Raw genomic sequence first — 21,915 nt, 5'->3', positions numbered from 1 at the left:
GTTCTCCAACTCTGTCTATGCCCATGGACCTTTTCTTACAAACAATTCCTTTAAATGCATAAAGTAAAATACATAAGATTTCGAAGGAATCCAATTATATTGAAATACAATTACAAAGGAATCCAATCATATTGAAATTCAGTTATCAGAATTTTTAAAAAGTTAGGAAACCAATTATATTGCAATAGTCATCAGAATACGAAGAAAAAGTAAAAGAAAATATTGAAATATACTTATCAGAATGTTTTAAAAGTTAGGAAACTAATTATGTTGAAATACAGAATATATTAAAAAGTCAATCAATTATATTGCAATAGAGTTATCAGAATTTCTTTTAAACGTCCGTGAATCCCACATTAAGAATCCCTGATTTAGTCCAACCCCTTCATTTTACAGACAAGGACAAAGTGACTTACTGAATCACTTCCAGTTCCTTTTTATTTTGTCTGGAATCAGTCTCACCCAAAGCTGAAATCCCTGTTTATTCCCCAGGGATGGGCTCTTTCTGTAATTTACCTCCCTTCGTTGAAGAAAAAGAATTCCCAATTTCTGCTTTTCTCTCCTCGTTCTACTTACCTCTAGGTGTTCCAGGGGGGTATTCCCCAAAGTGAGGCAACAGGTAATGATTTGATAGAAAGAAGGCCAAGAATAATTACATCTCAAATTTTACAAAAAATCTCTAGACCAGCAGTTCTCAAAGTGTGATCTGGGGACCTCCAAAAGTTCCTGATACCTCTTCAATAGGTTCCTTTAGTATATTGGACATTAAAACAGCATTATTAACGAAATAATGCTGTTTTAATTTCTAATAGAGTAAATATTGGTAGAGGTAACCCACATAAACAAAAGCTCTTTGGGATCCTCAATAATTTTTAAGAGTATAAAGGGGTTCTGAGTCAAAAAAATTTGCCAACTGTTACTCTAGACCAAGAACATTCATTCTAAGCATCCATCAGCGTCAGAGGTCGTTTCCTTACAGTTATCTGTCACCTTTATTCCCTCATGTCACTATCTCAGTCCCAGTTCTAGGACTCTCCTAGTATTTCAGGGCTACCCAGACTTTTCATGTTGTAGCATCTCATCCAGTCCTCTTCACCCTGGCAATTCCTTATACTTAGGACCTAGTCCTTTGTGTCCCAGCTCAGTCCTTTCTTAGCTCAGTGACCATGGACAAGTCACCTGACAACTCTGACCTTCAGTCTCCTCATCTAAATAGCCTTCGGACCTGGGTTATTCCTGCCATCTGCTTCCTCCATTCTTATTCAGCTGTATGTGCTGCTGAACAGATCTAAAGGAAACTTGACAATTCTGCTGACTGGGTACATTCTAAATGCATATCATCCCCTTCAGCCAGGCTCTCACTGCATCTAGGCAGGCCTTGTATTCTTCCTTAATTGATTCCCTATCTCACTCCTCACAGAAGTGATTGCAAACTTTCTCTTCCTTCCTCAACACTCCTATATACCCTCTTCCCCCTCTTTCTCAGCTGAAAATCTTGCCTTTTTTACTGAGAAAATGGAGACCATTGGACATGAACCCTCTCATTTCCTGTCTCTCCATCTCCAAATTCCTTTTTCCTCTCCTTGTTCCGAGTCTATGACAAAGAGGCGACCCTTCTTCTTGCCAAGGGCAATCTTCCAACATGCCTGCTTGAACCCTTCCCATCCCATCTTCCTTAGCAGATTGCAACCTGTCATCTTCTCTCACTGCCTCCTTCCATCTCTATTTTTCTGACTCTGTCTCCCTCTGTCTGTCTCTATCTCTGACACTGTCTCTGTGCCTTTCTCTATTTCCATGCTGATGTCTCTGTTTCTCTTTCTATCTCTCTGTGTGTTACCATCTGCCTCTGTCTTTCTGCCCCTCGTCTCCCTGTCTTAGTGTCAGCGTCCCTCTCTGTTTCTCCACCTGTCTTTGTCTCTGTGTGTCTCTCTCTGCCTCTATCTGTCTTTCTGTCTCTGATACTGTCTCTGTGCCTGTCTCTATTTCTGTCTCTGTGCTGATGTCTCTGTTTCTCAGTCTGTCTTTCTGTCTCCAGTCTCTCTGTCTCTGTGTCAGCGTCCCTCTCTGTTTCTCCATCTGTCTTTCTGTCTCTGTGTGTCTCTCTCTGCCTCTGTCTGTCTTTCTGTCTCTGACACTGTCTCTATTTCTGTCTCTCTGCTGATGTCTCTGTTTCTCTGTTTCTCTAGTCTCCCTGTCTCTGTGTCAGTCCCTCTCTGTTTCTCCGTCTGTCTTTCTGTCTCTGTTTCAGTATGACCCTCAGTCTATCACCTCCCTGTCAGGATGGGTAGCATGCTTCATCACAAGTTGCATGATCCCTCAGTAACCTCATTACTTATCATGAGTTTAGCTATAATCTATGCAGATTACTCACAGAGCTATATACACAGCCTCAGTTTCTCTCATGTGCTTCAGTCCCACACCATTGTCTATTGGACATTTCAGATTCAATATACCAAGGACACATGTCAAGCCTAACAATGGAAAACACAATTCATTATCTTTCTTCCCAAACCCGCTCTTCTGCTGAACTCCCAGGTTTCTTCAAAGGCACCACTATCCTCTGATCTTCCAATTTTGTACCCTTAGTGTTATTGTAAGATCGCAAGAGGATTGATTTAGAGGTGAAAGGACATCTAGATGTCCAGATCCAACCCACACATTTCATAGATGTGGAAAATAAGGTACAGGAGAGGTTAGATGACTTGCCCAGGGTCACACAGCAAGTAAGTGCCTGAGGCAGAATTTGAATTCGGGTGCTTATTGACTCCAGGTCCAATAGTCCTATGTCACCTCATTTCCTCCTAAACGATTCTTGACACCTCATTCTACCTCACCGAACACGTCTAGGTGAGTTGTCAAACATCGCTGTTGCCAGCTCCATAACCTTCTTCTAACCTCTCTTCTCTACTCATATAGCTACGGTCTTAGCTCAGGCTCCCATCACCTCTCATCTGGACTATCACAATGTTCTAGTTTGTTTACAATCTCAGGTCTTTGTTGTTGTTGCTGCTGTTTCTGGGCACTAGGTGGTGCCATAGTGCACAGAGTGCCGGGCATGGAGGCAGGAAGACTCATCTTCTGAGTTCAAATTTGGCCTCAAACACTTACTATGTGACCCTGGGCAAGTCACTTAACCCTGTTTGCCTCAGTTTCCTCAACTGTAAAATGATATGGAGAAAGAAATGGCAAACCCCTGCATTATCTCTGCCAAGAAAACCCCAAATAGGGTCATGAAGTCGGCCACCGCAGAAATGACTCAACAACAAAAACAGCAAAGGTCTAGTTGGTCTCACTGCCCCAAGTCTCTTCCTTCTTCAATTCATTCTCCACATTGCTGCCAAAGTAATTGTCCTTAAGTGCAGATGTGACCATGTCGCTCCTCTAGTCAATAAATTCTAGTGGTGCTTTATTGCTTCTAGCACTAAACATAAACTCCTCCGATTAGTTTTTAAAGGCAGCTAGGCGTCCCAGTGAATAGAGAGCCCTGGTCCTGGAGACAGGAAGACCTGAGTTCAAATCCAGCTTCAGACCCTTATGAGCTGTGTGACCCCTGGGCAACTCACTTAGCTCTATTTTTCTCAGTTTTCTCAGCTGTAAAATGGGAATGATAACAGCACCCACCTCTCAAGGTTGTTGCAAGGATCAAATGAAATCATATTTGTAAAGGGCTTGGAACAGTGCCTGGCTTCACTTCCCCTCTGCTCTTAAGCCCTTCCCAATCATTTATATAGCACTCCCCTTCCCACACCCCACGGTTTGGCCAAATTGGTCCAATTTCTGTTCCTCACCCACAGTACTTTCCCTTCTCGTATCTTTGCCTTGAGGGCCCACATGCCAAGAATGCACAACCTCCTCACCTCCACCCCCATAGAACCCTTCATTTCCATCAAAACATAGCGCAGGCGCTGCCTTCTACACAAAGCTTTTCCTGTTCCCCCCCAAATTGCTGGTTCCCTTCCTTCATGCTGTCTTATATTTATCCTGTTTACATTTATTCTATGTATCTATAGCTATGTCTACATGTATGATAAATAACATAACCATTGTCTATGGTTATATCTATATGTCTATACCTATATCTATCTAGCTATCCATAGGGGCCATCTCTAATCATCCTGAGCTATATCTGGCCACTGAACCCAGATGGCTCCGGAGGAGAGAGTGAGACTGGTGACTGCACAGCCCTGCCTCACTTAAATCGAATTCATTTGCAAGTCATGATGTCACCTTCCTGATGTCATGGTCCTCGTTGAGAATGAACAACAATCTATCCATATATCTATATTTACTTGCCTTATATATATATATATATATATATACATATATATATATATATTTCTATCTATCTATCCATCCATCCATCCATCCATCCATCCATCCATCCATTCATCCGTCCATCCATCCATATTGTCTCCTTAGATAGAATGTAAACTCCTTGAGAGTAGGGATTGTGTCTTTTTTGCTTGGAATCCCCAGTGCCTACAACGTAGTAGACCTTTAAGAAATGCTTGTTTATTGACTGACACCTTCCCTGAGGGGTAATAACACCCCTTCTTGTCTCTTCAGTTCTTTGGAAGACTCAGGAAGCCGACAGAAGGAAGCCACTCCCACCCATGGGGGTGGGGGGAGGGATGGACACAGAGGCCCTCATGTTAATATTATTTTACGACAAAATTTATTATCTAAATATCTATCACTCTCAAATTCCATCTTGGATTCTGGTGGTGTCCAGGCACCCCTAGGGCTCTTATTAGAATGCAGCCTTCCCTAAAACAGAGTCCTATGGCCAGAACTCCTGACCAGGCCTCCATAAAGAGGATAATGAGCACAGAGGAAGTCATTAACTTTGGAAGAGCCTTGCGGAGCCATCTGACTGCTGAGCTGAACTTTTCCTTCAGAGATGTTAGAATCTGGCCAGTCTATTCTTTTTAATAACAGAAAACTTTTCCTCTAGGAAAGAAACCAGAGAAACAAGAGTCATTTCCTTTAATGAACAGCCTTGGACTCTAATAAACAATAGTGATGTTTTCCTGCCTAGCTAAAACAGTGCAATAACAAATTAAATTTTCATATCCATCACCACAAGGTAATTCATAAGAAGTCAATAATCATTAGCTCTGATAGGGAGTAAATTTTTAAGATGCACCAACTATAGAATTCTATTAGCAATAATAACATTTAATATTAAACACCATCAAAAATGTATTTATATTCCCACTATTTATGTGAAGTAGGGTATCAATCCTATTATGCCATTTTATGTGTGGGAAAATGGAAAAAGGATGAGTTTGCTTGGTCTGCAGTCCAGAGTCATTGTTCTTATCAGCATATCAACCAATAAATCATCAATGAGCATTTATCAGGGGCCTATTCTTGTGCCAGACACTGCATTAGGCACTGATAATAAAAGATATACCATCATGGACACTGTTCTACCTCATGACTTGGCCTCTCAGAGGACTTAGAGATGTTGGATTGGTACAAAAAAGTCCATATACAAAAGATAAACAAAGATTTTTTTTCTAGTGGTTGAAAAGGGTAGAAGAAGGTCATGCTCCATTTAACATGTTAGGGGTCTTCTAGAGAGGACTGAAACTAAGGCATCAGTTGGATTCTTCTTTGACACAGTGGTTTAATGGAGTTAATAGAGGTAAATTGGCTAGAGAATTGTTCTTCAAAGCCAGCCAAGATCCTGCACCTGATATGCCCTGGTTGTGTGACCCAGAACCAGCTGTTTCACTTCTAGTGTTCCAAGTTTAAATTGCAGAAAAGGGCCTGATCTGAATTGATGGAGGGAATTTCTTCAGCCCTTGAAAGGGAATGGTATGGGAATGGGGAAAGTAGAGTGGGAAATCTTTGACTTCTCCATGCCTTCTTGACCTTCAAAAGGTCAGAAGATTTGGGTGGTTGTAGTGATGTCCCAAGAATGGCAGTGGTTCAGGGATAAATTAGACACACCAAGGAAAGGCAGCTTCAGGATTTTACAAGGGCCTCTCCCCCTATCACCAGGGCCTGGCAGAAAGCTATACATACCTCAAGGGGGCTTCATGAGGACCCCCTCATGGAAGTGAAGGCAACAAGCATTTCTTAATGTTTACTATATGCTGGGCATTTTGCTAAGTGCTCTAGAAATACTATCCCATCTGATCCTCACAATGCTATTAATATCCTCATTTTACAGTTGAAGAAACTGAGGCAGAAAGTGGTTAAGTGATTTACCCAGGGCCACACAGCTAGTAAATGTCTAAGACTGGATTCGAATTTAAGTCTTGACTCCAGGCCCAAAACTCTTATCTATGGATTTTCTTCTTCATTCAGGAGTTGTGAGCCTTTGCCACATATGACGTGCAAGTTTGAGCCCTTGGATTCTATATCTACTTGTGGGAGAATGCATCCCAGAATTTGGGGGTGGGGGAATGTTTATACCCTTGCTTTAAGAATATTCCTACTCCTCCCAAGGAAGGTGCCCCTAGTTTGGGGGCACATTTTTGTCCGTTTCTTGCCATACCTTCTCGGTAAACGTCCTTTTATAAAATAACGACAACAATATAGTGTAACCTGGGCATTCCCTTGAAGGGCTTTTGGAGTATATCCAGATTGCCTAAGATGGAGGTCTCTGCACCTCCTACCACAGACAGGCTTAGCCCACATCTTTAAAACTATTGACCAAAGGGATCTCTCTTTTTCCACCACTCTTCACAGACGAGCTCAGTTCCCATAGAACACATTCCCACTTTGAAGCTCAAAACCAGTCTTGAACCTAAGTCTCCAACACCCTGGCTTCTCAGGGCTTCCATGCCAGGCCAGCTGGCTGTGCCATCCCAGTGACAGTCCTGGCTCCAAGTTTGTTAAGGCTCTTACCTCCAGGTCCTGCAACTGAGAAAGACAAATAACACAGCCCAGAGGCAGAAACAAACACTCCCAGACCCATTTCTCAGAGGGGGGTAAAAGGGAGAGAGCAGAGGAAGGAACACCTTCCCTTCTCACCTCTTGAGTATTTGGGAAGACTCAAAGGAGACCACTCCCATCCACTGGGGTGGGTGGGGGGATGGACACAGAGGCCTCCCTGCTCAGCATTCTGGACGTGGCCCCAAGGCCCCTCAAGGACATTTCCATTGTAAGCACCACCAGCATCTCTATATAGTGTTTTGTAAGGTATGAAAAGTGCTGTTCATGTATTATCTCATTTGACCCTCACAATGACCCTGTGAAGTAGATGCTGGCATTCCCATTTCACAGATGAAGAAACTGAAATCAAGAGGTTAAGTGAACTGCCCAGGGTCACACAACTAATAAGTATTTGGAGCAGGATTTGAACCCGTCTTCTTGACTCTAAGTTGAACACTATTCACTGTGCCACCTAGCTCTCAATTATCAAGTTGGTATCAACTAGCTAATTGGTAATGGGAGATATCAGCTGGTTAATTAATATTGGGAGATATCAACTAGTTAATTGATATTGGGGCACATTAGATATGGACTTGAGAGTGATAATAGTAGAAACAACCCCAACCCCTTGGGGGTGCTGTATAAATGCTAGCTATTATTACTGGTATTATGGCTAGCATTATTATTTTTATTGTTATATTATTGTTATCTTGTCTACACCATTAACTTTATTTTTTTTCCCTTTTTTTTTTGGAGGGGGGGAAGGCAGAGCTATTGGGGTTAAGTGACGTACTCAAGGTCATATGGTTAGTAAGTGTTAAGTGTCTGAGGCTGGATTTGAACTCAGGTCATCCTGACTCCAGGGCCGGTGCTTTATTCATTGCGCCACCTAGCCACCCCCAACATTGACTTTATTGATGGGGAAATAGCTCATTTGTAGCTGGTCTGGATCAGGAATCTGAGTCTCCCAACTCCTTTTTCTGATAGATCAATAAAGTGATTAGATCATATCCTCAAAAGTAATACGTTTTATATCCATGAGACACAGTATTGTTAAAATGACTTTTTAGGGAAAGAAAATTACTTGATAAGAAATCAAAAGTTAGGAGGTAAAAAAAAAAACTGAGGAATTCACAAAGAGGCAGACTCTGTATGAAATGCTAGGGATAAGAAAGCACGTCAAAGGGATGGAGGCTGTTTTATCAGGGCAGTGACTGTCTCCCCGACAGGCATCACTCCTTGGACAGTCTCAGTGGAAAAATGGCAGGATCTTCTAAATTACTTGTGTCTGCCCCTGAGGGGCTTAGCAAAGCCAGAGAAAATGCTTCCATGCTTAAGAGAGAGAGAAGCCTTTAAAGCCTGTAGCATATGGTAACCAACTCGGCTTGTTGTCTGTCAGCCCTGAAAGGAAATCCAGGCGTACTTGGGACCAGCCATGTTTACTCTGGCCACTCCAGCTGTGGGGCTCAGCCAGTAGCCAGGAAATGGTGCAGCCGCTGGGGGGCAACAGGATCCTGCCTTGGGGAAGACAGAGGATGTTACAAGTAGCACACGAGCAGATTATGCCCCTCCTGTTCTGACCCTTACGGTACATTTTTAGCAAACTCTCCCAAGAGCAGGACCTATGAAATGTAGGAGATGTACAAATAAGGAAACCAAGGAACAGAATTTGGTTTTAAGAGAAATCTCTCCAGCAAGAATGACACCTAGGTTAGGGTCACATTTAGAAGTCCAGGTTAATTCTATTTTTCTACTTAATCCCATATTCATCCTGAGTTCTCCAACTCTGAGCCAAACAGCAAGCTGCCTTCTTGAATTGCAGAGGAAAGAAAATCCTCCCAAGCTCCCTTCTCTCCTTCCCCTTCCCTCTCCTCCTGTTCCCCTCCCTTCCTGGATTTTCCTGCAGCTGGCAGCCTGAAGAACATTAGTTCCCACAATTTTTTTTCCCTAAGACTGTACAAGCAGCTCAGGAAAGTGTCGGTAATAAGGCACAGAGACTAGGAAAGTCAAGAGGTAAATCACCATCATCAGCTGGCATTGGGCCTGGAGTCAGGAAGGCCTGAGTTCAAATATGACCTAGACACTAGCTTGACCCTGGGCAAGTCACTTAATCCCAGTCTTCTCAATTGTAATATGGGGGTAATAATAAGATGTACCACCCAGGGTTGTTGTAAGAATCAAATGAGATGATTTTTGCACAAAGCACTTAGAGCATAGTAGGTGCTAAGTTTCTTTTCCCAAAACATCTGAGAGCACATAGTTGGCCTCTGCTATCCCAATGATATAAATCCATGTTTCTAGTCTCCTTGGTTGCAGGAAGAATGCTGGATTGTAGCCACAGGAAAGACGCATTCAAATTAAGTCGCTTGTCTTGGCCTCAATTTCCTATTTTATTAAATAAAAAGATTGGGGGTAGATGGCCTCTCGGTGATTCCATTCTGGTTAGCTTCTTAGAAGGAGGATTTGTATTGAGGATATGGACGTGCTAGCTTCCAAAGCTTTCTGGTTGGATAAGGGCCAGTTAATAGAGTACTGTCCGTACTCTGACTCATTCACAATGGAAATGCTGCACATTTCTTAGAGAAATGCTACACATTCCTCAACCATCATTCCATATTAAATTACCCTCTTTGTCCGTCATCCCATCTCCTCTCCCCACCCTCAGGGGCATGCCTCATTTAAAAACTAAATAACAGCTAGCCGTCAAACTCTGTGGTTCCATCTGGCATGACTGAACAGCACTTCACTCATCTGGGAAGAAACAAGCCCTGAATTCTGACATTCCTCTCTTCTGCTTAAGGTTTGTTGTGTTCTAGCCTCTTGGATTCCGACCAGTACCACAGCTTTTCTATGCCATTTTGGGATGGAGATTCTTCATTCAAATTTAGGTCTTTAAACAATATAATGATCTATTTTCAATATTTAAAAACAGACACACATCCCACTTCTGGAATGCAGATGATCTGACAAATTAGGGTGGGGTGGGATCAGAGATGGAGGTAGGCCTAGATTCTTCGTCCAAAGGAAATTTCTATTGGGAGATTTAGTTTAAGTTTTTTAAAAATTATACTTAATTTTTTCCAATTATCAAGCATTCATTTTTTTTCTCTCCCTCCAACTTCTTTGCTCCCCAGGAAAAAACCTTGTAATAAAAATGCATAGTTAAACAAAACAAATTCCCATATGGGTTACATCTCGTTCTGCATATTTAGTCCATTATCTCTCTGTTAGAATGAAGATAATATTCTCTTTCATCAAGGACCTCTGGAGTTTGGATCATTGTGCCTATAAGAATTCCTAAGTCTTTCGATTTTTTTTTTTAAAAGACTAGGTTTCCCTATCTCCCCCAGACTATAAATGTAGGCACCTCCCAGGTACCCTAACCCTAACCCTAACCCTGTTGACTGGCAGCTTGGATCTGCAGCTGAGTCAGTCCAGTCCTCCTTAGGCAATCTGGTATCTTCAGCACTCCTGAGGAAGGGCTCCCCCCATATCGGTCCTGCACGTGGTGCAGATACCCAATTGACATTAGCCCTACTGAAACTCAGAACTCCTGAGCTCAAGAAACCCACCAGCATATGTGCACCCACTCATCCAGCAAGATGGCTCCATGACATTATAGTTTTCATTATTCTTCTGGTTCCTCCTTCTAAGTTTACTTTTAACCACTTCTTCAGGAGAAAGTAGCAGTACTGAATTCTGGCCCCTAAGGGCTCATAGCAAACATACTGTAGTTGCTGAGTATAAGGTGGAACAGAGCTGGGCATATGCTTTACAACAGTCCAATTCCCAATTTGCTACAAATCATTAGCAGGGGAAATTACCAAGACAACGACAGGCAGGAGGAAAGTCAGATGCCAATGATGGTCTCCATCAGGGCTGGCTTTATGAGCAGGCTTCCTCTGTGATTGGAGATGCCCACAAAAAGCTGTTTACACCCCCAGTGTATATTCCTGCCTTTTGTTGAGTCTAAAATTCCAGTTATGTGTCAATATGAGAGTATAAAGGCTTTGAGGACCCTTGTTACAATGGGGAAACAAAGATATTATTAGTACCTTGGCTTGAATTAGTTTATCAGATTAGCTAACAGACAACAGAACCCCAAGGGCAGGGGTGGGGAATCTTGGAGGCCACATGTGGCCTTCTAGGGCCTCAAGTATGGCCCTTTGACTGAATCCAAAGGGTTGCACTTGAGGACCTATAGAGATATGTGGTCTCGAGGCCACAGGTTCCCCACTCCTGCCCAAGAGAATGGGAAAGAAGATGGGTCATTTTTGATGGGAGCAAAAAGTGGTGGACACTTAAAGGGGGGTGAGGTGACTCTCCCAGACCTTTCCTCACTGGCTCTGTTTTCAGTTCCCTTCCCTTTTGTTCCCCTCTTCCCTGTTATTCTAATCTCACCCTTTCTATCCTTTCCACTGAGCAAGCTTATTCCCCTGCTGGTGGTAAGCAGAGCTCCTATCAGTGGGATAGGATATCCTACGTGATATAGCCTGCTAGGAGCATGTTCGACCTATGGGGTAGAACACTGGACTTGGAATCAGGAAGACCTGAGTTTGAATCCTGACTGGGTTACCATGGACTCTTTACTCCTCTCTCAGCCTTCATTTCCTCATCGGTAAAATGAGTTGTGGTAAAGCTGAGCAGACGAGATAATGTGTAAAGTGTTTTGCAAACCTTAAGTGCCACAGGAATGTTAGTTATTGTTAAATAGTGTCAATAGTGTGGCAGGGGCAGGAGAAACACTGGCCTCATTAAAACTGCTCTGAGCCCTCTGTACTTGTGTGACCACCATTTATCTAAACACACATGCACATTTGTGTAGGGAAGCCTTTACAGGGAAAATAAAGTAGCTATTTCATGACAGGCTGGAATTACAGGACTTTCTATTTCTGTCACACTGAACCCTGGTGTGATACGCTCAGACATCTTCACTAAGAGCAGCTGGAATGCTTTCTACCTGGTTGGAATCTCAATGGAGATTCCTGTATGTTTGCAGTAACAAGGGGAGTGGCCTTACAAATGGAGCAGGGAGTAAGAAGAAGGATGGGGGTGGCTAGGTGGTGCAGTAAATAGAGCACCGGCCCTGGAATCAGGAGGACCTGAGTTCAAATCTGGCCTCAGACACTTAACAAAAAACAAAAACAAAACTAGTCATGTGACCTTGGGCAAGTCACTTAACCCCAATTGCCCTCTAAAAAGCAAATATATATATATATATATATATATATATGAGGGGGTCCATGATCCTATAACTAGGTGAACTGTAAAGATTGCCCCTCTTCCGTCTCTAATGATCTATGACATTCTCCTCCTCTGCATCGTCTTCTCTCAACCCACGGCCCAGGTTTCCCTTCTGCTCTATGACTCCACCAAGATGAGGCAGCTGCTGTCCAAGTCTGTTGTGATCGATGATGATGATGATGATGATGAATATCCCTGGAGACAGAACGCTTATAAATACTACATCCACCTCATCCTCAGCCTCTTCCTCTTCGTCTGGTTCATTCTGGGCAACTACTGGATCTTCTCTGTCTACCTGCCCAATTTCATCCCTCCTTTCCACCAACCTCAGGATTACTGCGATAAAACCCTGTACCTCTTTGCCGTGAGTGTCCTGGTGATAAGTCATTCAGTGCTGTTCCTGCTTGTCTTCTGTAGCTGCTGCATATATATTGTTTCCAGGCAAAGGTATACTGGTGAGGAAGACTAGAACGGCACAGACCCCACTTCAAGGGAAAGGCAATAACCACACTCATTCAGAAAAACAATGAAGAAACCGCAAAAATACCCTCTTGGATACCTTCCAGCAGTGGGGAGGTCCTAATCTGGCGTTTGTGAACCTGTTTTTAAAAATATTTTGGTATCTCTGTTTCCATATCATTGGTTTCCTTTGCAATCCTACATCTTTTATGTTATTTTCTGCATTTAAAAACATTATTCTGAAAGGGGGTCCATAAGCTTTACTAAATTTCCAAAAGGGGCCATGATCCAAAAAAAAAAAATTTAGAAACTCTGTTCTAGATATACATACTGCTTTGGCAGGGAACCCTGCTTTCTTGTTATCACCTGCCACCTTTTACCTTCAGAATTTCGTCCATAAGGAATTTTGCTTTGTTTTTTCTTGAGGTAAGGATAGAGAGAAGGGAAATGGGGAAAAGACTTTCCATGCATAGTATTTACCTCCCATGGCTTTTAAAAGACTCAAATGAGGAAATGTATATAAAGCACTTTTGAGGCTTTAAATTTCCATAGAAATGCCACCTATTATTATGATATCATTCTTATATTTTATTATTACCATTATTAGTATCCAAATCTACTGAATGTCAGTCACTGCAACCATTCACTGTTACAAGAGCCAGGGCCCGACTGGCTATTTTAAAATGCCAGGTGGACCTGATATCTATGCTTTGGGATACAAAGGCTGCTCTCTCTCTTAATGAATCTAGCCACCATTTGGAAGAAGAGAAAAGCGACCCTCAGGTTTGTTCTGACTCCATGGAAACTGGCCAAGGTCTATGTTAAAGGTCCCCTTTCAGAAGGGAACCATATTGACATTCCAGCCCAGGACAGGATGATGCTATTTGTGTGGGGTATGTTAGCTTGGTGCTGACAATGAAAGTCTTTTGGCCAATAAAAATTTATTAAATACTTACTGTGTGTTAGGAACTCTTCCAAGTAGTGAGAAACTGAGGGGGGAAAAAAGCATGGTTCCTGCCCTCAAGAAGCTCACATCCTAATGCAGGAGGATCATTATGAATAGAAGGGTTCCCTTTTGGAGCATAGTAGCCACGGGATATTACAAAGCTATTGTCTTGGCTTTGAGTTTATATTTCTTCTTGCCCTCCAGCCTCTGCTACCTGTCCAGTATTTAATTGATAGAAAATTTAAGTGGTGTCAAACTGAACTAGAAATGGACATACACACACATATACATATAAACAATGTGTATACATGTATATGTGTGTGTGTATATATATGTACATACACACATATCAAGATATGGATAAATGAGGATCCCCGTGGGCATATATTGACTTAGAAAAATGCATATTGACATTATCTATGTCAATATCTTGTTGCATCTTTATTTTACCAATTATATTTCCATCTGGTTCAGGTTGCTAGGCCACCTCTGGGCCCTGCGTCTGATGTTTCTACTGTAGACAGTCAGTAAGTCTGTGGAGAGCCTGAGAATATCTACGGCTGCTGTCCCAAAGTATACCATAAAGTGAACACCTTCTTAGCCTCCCTGGGGCTGAATGTCATGTTTAGTACAGCTTTGTTCTTTTGTGATATACAAGGTTGGATTAACTTTCTGCCCAAGACATCAGCTAAAGAATGCAGATTTCTTTGGGTGTTTGTTTTCTTAATGAATAAAGTGGGGGAATTGTTAGTTCTATGATTTACAGAAATAAATCCTCCACAGGTAAAGGGACACAGAGTAATATTTATAGGCATATAATTGGACTTTTTCCTTCTATCCCAATCAGGTGCATGTGCTGTACATATGCATGTTTTTTTGAATGGTGCCTATCTTGAAAAACATTCCTTCTGGTGCTTTCTAATCAAAACCAACAACAGAATTGAAGCCAGTCTGTGGCACTGCCTTTCAGCAAAAACATCTGGGTTATTAAAAAAGCAGATTCCCTTCTATAGTTTTTCACTGAAAAGCATCCATGATTCTCATGGAGGCACATGCTTTGGTGTTTCTAATATTGTCCTATGTATTATACTATAGTTTATTGGATTGAGATGTGGAGATGATTTAGTCCAACCTTAGAGGTAACTTAGTCCAATCCTCATTTTGGAGATGAGGAAATGTCTATCTGGATAGTAAGAACATTTCAGAGTCACAGACTTTCAGCATCAGTCAACAAGTCTTTATTAATCTCCTACTATGTGCCACACACTGTCCTGAGCTCTGGAGACATAAAAAAGGCAAAGATAGCCCCTGCCCTCAAGGAGCTCACAATCTAATAGGGAGAACAACATGCAAACAATTATATATGTGTGTGTGTGTTTATATATACATACATACATACATACACATATACACACATATATAAGCTTGTAAGCTACACATATAAGTTTAAATGGAAATAATCAGCAGAGGGAAGGTGCTAGATGCTCTCCAGTTTATCAGTCTCTCTAATATAGTGCCTAGAACTGAAAATAGTACTTCAGCTGTCAGATGACGTCTGACTAGGACAGGTTAGTGGAACCATCACCTTCATGCTAAATGTTTTCTGTGCCTCTTCTCATCCTGTCTAAAATAGCATCTGATTTTTTCTTTTAGTTCTTATCACATTGTCAACTGATTTGAAACTTCCCCCAACCTTTTTCAGGTAATTGCTATCTAGTCATGCCCCTTCTGACTTGTACTTATTGAGCTGATTTCTTGCAGCCAAGTATAAGAATGTATATTTGTCCCTAGTTTTATGTTATACTAGAACCTATAGAAGTTCAAGCCCAGGGATTGGAAAACTCTGGCTCTTGGGCCAAATCTGGCCCACTTCCTTTTTTCCTATGGCTAATGAACTAGGCAGGGACATAGAAAAACAAGTGGTAGGCTGGCCCTCAAACAGTAATTTCCTGACCCCTGTTCTAGCCTATCTAGATCTTTTTGTCTTGACCTTCCTCTAGTATGTTAACTATCCATCCAAATTTTGTATCTACTGTGATAAGCTTGCCACCTATGCCTTTACCCATTTCATTGATAAAGATGTTCAACAGCACAAAGTCATGAAGAGATACCCTAGAGTGTTCATTCAGAGAAGGTCTTGCAAGTTGACATGAAATCATTCATTAATGGTTCATCTTCATGAATTCAAATCTGGCCTCAGACATTTAATAGCTGTGTGACTCTGGTCAAGTCATTTAACCCCGTTTGCCTTGGTTTCCTCTTCTATAAAATGAGAAGGAGGTGGCAAACCATTCCAGCATCTCTGCCAAGAAAACCTCAAAGGGAGTCACAAAGAGTCGGACATGCGAGAAAAAAACAACCAAGGGACAAACAACAATTGCAAATTGACATCCAATCATTCATTAATGGCTTTTTTTTTTTTTTGATCCAACCCTTCAGCTAGTTTCAAAAGCACTTAACTGGACCCCGTCACCTAGCCACCTCTCTCCACCTAGTTTACAAGGATAGCGTGAGATATTGTATAAATCTCTGCTGTGCTGAGGCATGACGAGAGTTCTCATTGCTTAAGGGCCAGAGCTTAGCAACGCTTTCTTGGCTGGGCAGAGGAAAAAGGTCTTCACTTTCCCTTCCTTTGGATTCATCTCATGCATGAAGGGAGGTTGCTTGTAGAGCGTGTAGCAGTGATTGCCATGGCATTGTGAGCTCCTCTCCACCATTTGTAGTTGTTGGTTTTGTGCCCAGTGGGCAAAAAGCATGTCTTCTCCCAGGGAAAACTCAGTTCAGGTGAGTGTCGTGTCAAAATAAGGTTGTTCACATTTGCTGGCAGAATCTCCATGGTAGAATTGGGGCTCCTGGAAGATTTGATGGTTCCTGTTCGGCCTTGGAGATCTACACCGTGACTATCAAAGGTGACTTCTAGGACTGCTATTTCTATAGCAGTCATCACAGACTAAGGTAAAGCAGACCCATTACACTTGGTCAGTGTAGACCTTACTGCACCAGCAGAGCAATTTGCTGTCAGTCCCATGATTTTATTATCAAGTCCCATGATTTCATGTTATGTCTGTATATTGTTTACACTGTGCAACAATAAGATTATATATTAGCATGAAATGATGCAGATTGATCATTGATTTTTGTGTTTTTGCAACTGTCATAAATACCTTTGCTTTGTTTGTAGACCTTTTGTTTTTTCTAACTTTGGTGAAATAAACTTTGCATAAGCAATTTGTCTCTCAGACCTTTCCTTGAGCACCAAAGGGCAATTTTACCATCATCCACAGATTCTGCCACTTGGTCATTCCTTTAGTGAATTAGATGGGGTATCACAGTCCTCACCCTAAAAACCTAAGGCTGTCAGGAGTCTAGCCTGCTCAAGAGTTCCTCCACAAAATCCTCATGTGTATACTCACCATATGCCTCAGATTTTCTGGGACAGTCCCAATTCCAACATAGTAACAGTATTCTTTTTAAACAAAAGTATTTCTTTTCTCTCCCTCCTGCTTAATATCTACCTCCTCAACAGAACAATGAAAAAAAAAACAAAAAAACCCAAAATCCTCACAATAAAAATGCACAGTCTAGCAAAACAAATCCTGATGTTGACCATGTTCAAATATGCATGCCTTGTTCTCAATTTAAGTCCATCCCTTCCCTGGTAGGAGGTGAATGAACTAATTCATCTTCAATCCTTTGGACTCATGGTTTATCATTGCATTAATAAGAGGTCTAAGGTCTATCAAAAGTGTTTTTCTCCATCATGGTGTCATTATATACATTGCTATATCTCTGCTCACTTCCCTCCGCCTTAGTTCGTAAAGTTCTTCCCAGGTTCCTCTTAAATTGCCTGTCCCATCATTTCCTATGGCACAATAATATTCCATTACCTTCATCTTTGTTTAGCCATTCCCCAATAGGTGGGCATCCTTTAAAACTGGGCAGTTTCCACTCTGGCACCACAACAAAGAGCTGCTACAAATGTTTTTTACATATGAATTCTAAAAGTATACTTTTGGCAAGGCTTTGCAAAAAGAAAATACTTTGTTAGACCATGTCAGTCAACACACAAGTATTTATTTTCAATATGGTGATTTTCTTTTTTTTTAATTAATTTATCTATTTTTAGTTTTCAACATTCATTTCCATAAGCTTTTCACTTTCTCATTTTCTCTACCTCTCTCCCCTCCCCCATCCCTAATATACAAGTTTTTATTAAGTACCTACTATATACCAAACCCTGTGCTCCATGGGCAGGTGTTGCTGTAGTGCGATCTCTCAAGGAATGGGTGAGCAGGAAAGCATCAAGGGAAAGAGTGAAGAGAGAGACGAAAAGAAAGCTGAGGACAGAACCTTGTGGGAAACCCACACTTAAGGGAAAGAAACAAATGATGATCCAGCAAATGAAGCCGAGAACCTTAGATGTGTAGCAGACGCACCAGGAGAAAGAGGGGTTACAGAAGCCGAGAGAGCAGAGACTCTTCAGGAGGATGGAGTGGTTGAAAGTGGTTGATGTGGAAAAAGTTAGGGAGCATGAGGACAGAGAAAAAGTCTTTAGATGTGGTTGTTTAGATGGTCATTGAGGAGCTAGTTATGTGATAAGCAGCCTAGGAGGCACAATGGATAGAATGCAAGACTTGGAGTCAGGAGGACCTGAGATCAAATCCAACCTCAGACTCTTCCCAGCTGTGTGACCCTCAGCAAGTCACTTAGCTGCCACTGCCTCAGTTTCCTCATCTGTAAAAAGGGTATCATAATAGCCCTTGCCCCCCAGGGTTGAGTGAGGGTCAAATGAGATATTTGCAAAGTGTTTTACAAACCTTAAGGCAACTTATAAATGCTATTATTATCATCATTATTAAACTTCAACAGAGCTGTTTCAGTAGGGTTAGGGCCAGAATATGGGGGAGTGAAGAATGAAGGCAGTAAGGAAGTAGAGGAAGTGAGTGTAGGTTGTGATTCTTTCTAAAGACTTGGCAGTAAAAGGGAGATATAGGATGATAGATCAAAGGAAGGGTAGAGTCAAGTGAAGGTTTTCTAAGATTGGGAATATGTTTGCAGAGATCAGGAAAGAAGCCAAAAAGAATGGAGAGGTTAAGGATAAGAGAAGGAGGGGAATGATTAATGGAGCAAGGACAGGAAGAGATGGAACAAAGGACACAAGAGGAGGAATTAGCCTTCCCAAAGGGAAGAAACACGTAATCCTCAAAATAAGAGAGAATGGACAAAGATGTAGAGGGGCTTTGATCTAAGGAGGAGGAGAGACAAGGAATTCATGACCAATGGCCTCGATATTTCCAGTAAAGGAGGGGTAGAGGCCATCTTCTGAGAGAGAAAGATGGCATTATGTTGAAGGGTTGGATAAGGAGAGATTTTGAACATTTACCACGGGCATTGTAAGAGAGAATCAATAATAGATGAATAAAAGGATTGCCATGCAATCACTGAATCAGTTTATGACTTTATACTTTCCAGACTATTCCTCTATCATTACCTTTCTTTTTCCCTTTTGTTATTGCACCTCCATCCATTTATTTTTAATATGAATTTTTTAAAATTTGAGTTAAAATTCTTTTCTTTTTTTCTCCTCTACCTCCACCCATTGAGAAGGAAAGCAATGTGGTATCAATTATATATATATATATATATGAAGTAATGCAAAACACATTTCCATAGTAGCCAAGTTACCAAAAAAAACCCCAACCCTATAAAAAGAAACTGAAAAAAGTATGATTCAATACCATCACCTTTCAATGAATATTAATTCTTTTTTGAGGTCTATTCAATTATTTATAGTACTTTTCCATCTTTGTTGCTGTAAACTACCAACCTCCAGGTTATTCTCCCAACTTTTTTCATAAATAGTATTTTATTTGTTTCCAATTACATGTAAAGATAGTTTTCAACATTCATTTTTTATAAGATTTTGAATTTCAAAATTTTTCTCCCTCACATCCCCCTGCCCCAAGATGGCAAGCAATATGATATAAATTATACATATACAATCATGTAAACATATTTCCACATCAGTCATGTTGTGAAAGAAGAAACAGAACAAAAGGGAAAGCCACAAAAAACAAAAAAAAAAGTTTGCTCCGATCTGCATTCAGACTCCATAGTTATTTCTCTGGATGTGGATGACATTTTCCATCATGAGTCTTTTGGAATTGCCTTAGATAATTGTGTTGCTGAGAAGAGCTATGTCAATCATAGTTGATTATTACACAATGTTGCTGTTACTGTGTACAATGTTCCCTTGGTTCTGCTCACCTCACTCAGCATCAGTTCATGTCAGTCTTTCCAGGTTTTCCTGAAATCCAGCTACTCATAATTTCTTATAGCAAAATAATATTCCATTATATTCATATACCACAACTTGCTCAGACATTCCCCAATTGATTTTCCCAACTTTTTTAAAAACAAGATTAGTACCTAGATTGTGGTCTTCCTTTTACACCCCATCTTCTGACTTCATCCTTGAGAACTTCAATGTTCAAGTTGATGATCCTTCTAGTAAACTGACCTCTCAATTCCTCGATCATTTTAACTAATTCCAAAGGCTTCAATGACCATCTCCCAAACTTCTCTCTCTCTAATATTGATTTCTCTTCTGAGCTTCAGATTCGTAACTCCACCTGTCTACAACATCACAACCTAGTCCCTGGGGAGCTGAGCTACTCAGTTTTCTAACTCCCTTCCTGAAACGGAGGTGCCTTGACTAACCACTGAGCAGGTATAAACTTGCTTAGTCCTCTATATATAACCTTCTCTAGACAAGACAAGACCAGACTATGCTTCCCATTCCATTCAGCTGCCTGCCTAGATATCATCTTTCAATCTCCCCTCTCATGGCAAATGTACCACCTCTCTATTTCCCCTAACCCTACTTGCTAGTTTTCCAATTGACAAGTACTATTGCTTGTCAATTGCCTGCCATCTGGAAGAATACTTTCTTCCCAGCTTGCCATTCTCCTATATGTCTTCTCTTCTCCAACTAGACTATAAAATGGAGGTCAGGGATTGCCCAACTTTCCATATTTTTATCCCCACTTTAGCACAGTGCTTTGTACATGTTACATACTTAATATTTTTTATTGGTTTATTCATGTGTATATTCCAATAGCCCCTCAAACTGAGTGTGTCCAAAACACAAGAAATTACCTTTCCCCTTAAATTTTCTCCTCTTTCTGACTTCATTGTTTCTGTCTTGGCCCCTCATGTCTGGAACCTTGGAGTTACTTTTGAGAGGTAGTGGGGAAGAGTAGACTGCAAGTTAAGAAAATCTGATTCCAAATCCTTCTTCAGATACTAATTGTGTGACCCTTGGCAAGTCACTTAAACTCTCTATGTCTTAGATTCCAAAGGGGAGGGTCTGGGGAGGATTTGATCTTGGCAGCTTCTAAGGTTTGCTCCAACTCTAAATCTATGACCTCATAAGTCTTCCCCCTATCTCACTTCTTGTATTCAATCATTTTGATTGAATTTTATTTGATTATTGATTAATTATTATTGGTTTTGTTGATTATACTCTGTCCTACAAATTCTATTTTTACATCTCTGGTATCTATTTCCTTATTCACAGCTACAGCCACCACTTCATTTTATTCCCCTCTTTGCCATCTACCAGTCTGTAACAATAAGACCATAGGTCTTACCACCTCCACTCTTTCTACACTTCAAATGCTTCCTTCATATTGCTGCCAAAATCATCTTTTCTGAGCCTAGACCACGTCCTACCTTGGCTCAAAAATCTTCAGTGGCTCCCTATTGCCTCCAAAGTAAAGTTTGGGCTCTTTGTAACCTGATGGCAGCTTATCTTTACAATTTTAGCTAATATTATTCCATTTTTTATACAAAATAGTCCATCTAAACTATACAACTCTCTGCCTCCAGACCATACTTCTCACATCTCTGATTTTGTTCAGACGAGCAGTGCACAGAGTACTGAGTCTGGAGTCAGGAAGTCTCATCTTCCTGAGTTCAAATCTGATCTCAGACACTTACTAGAAGTGTGACCCTGGGCAAATCACTTAACCCTGTTTGCCTCAATTTCCTCATCTGTAGAATGAGCTGGAGAAGGAAATGGTGAACCACTCCAGTATCTCTGCCAAGAAAACCCCAGATAGGGTCATGAAGAAAGAAGAAAGATGCAGATGTGATTGAAAATCATCTAAACAATAACAATTTCATATTCATGGAAGGCCCTCTCTCACAGTGTTCCTGATTATGCCACAGAGTGTTTCCTGGAAAGTTCACCTGTTGCATCTTGGGAAAGGCTTCCCCAGACCCTTCTTACTTCCTGATTGGTGACTGCCTTTCCTGGCCTGCTATTTCAAGAAAACCAAAATCATGTTTCATTTCCTTCCCTATTTCTTGGCCAT

The 21,915-nt window shown here is 41.2% G+C and overlaps 1 protein-coding gene across 2 annotated transcripts in view; it reads left to right on the top strand.

Annotated features, from left to right (window-relative positions):
• Positions 1-16,765, top strand: part of TMEM272 (transmembrane protein 272) — a 43,798-nt gene extending 27,033 nt beyond the window's left edge. Inside the window, exons 1-2 of one of the 2 annotated variants that reach the window (XM_069064581.1) lie at positions 9,549-9,688; positions 12,236-16,765. In XM_069064581.1, coding sequence (XP_068920682.1) covers positions 12,266-12,601 — 336 coding nt within the window. In that variant the 5' untranslated portion in view covers positions 9,549-9,688; positions 12,236-12,265 and the 3' untranslated portion in view covers positions 12,602-16,765. Of the gene's footprint in view, positions 1-9,548; positions 9,689-12,235 lie in introns of those variants that run through there. The other variant, XM_069064580.1, reaches the window with a different exon arrangement.
• Positions 16,766-21,915: the final 5,150 nt, after the last annotated feature.

Source organism: Petaurus breviceps, unplaced genomic scaffold (assembly GCF_028583685.1).
Source record: "Petaurus breviceps papuanus isolate PSGF00001 unplaced genomic scaffold, PetGlider_PUasm1.0 90639, whole genome shotgun sequence".
Classification (NCBI taxonomy): Eukaryota; Metazoa; Chordata; class Mammalia; order Diprotodontia; family Petauridae; genus Petaurus; species Petaurus breviceps.
Note: the sequence above shows the minus strand (reverse complement) of the source record. Positions and strands in the feature narration are given on the sequence as shown.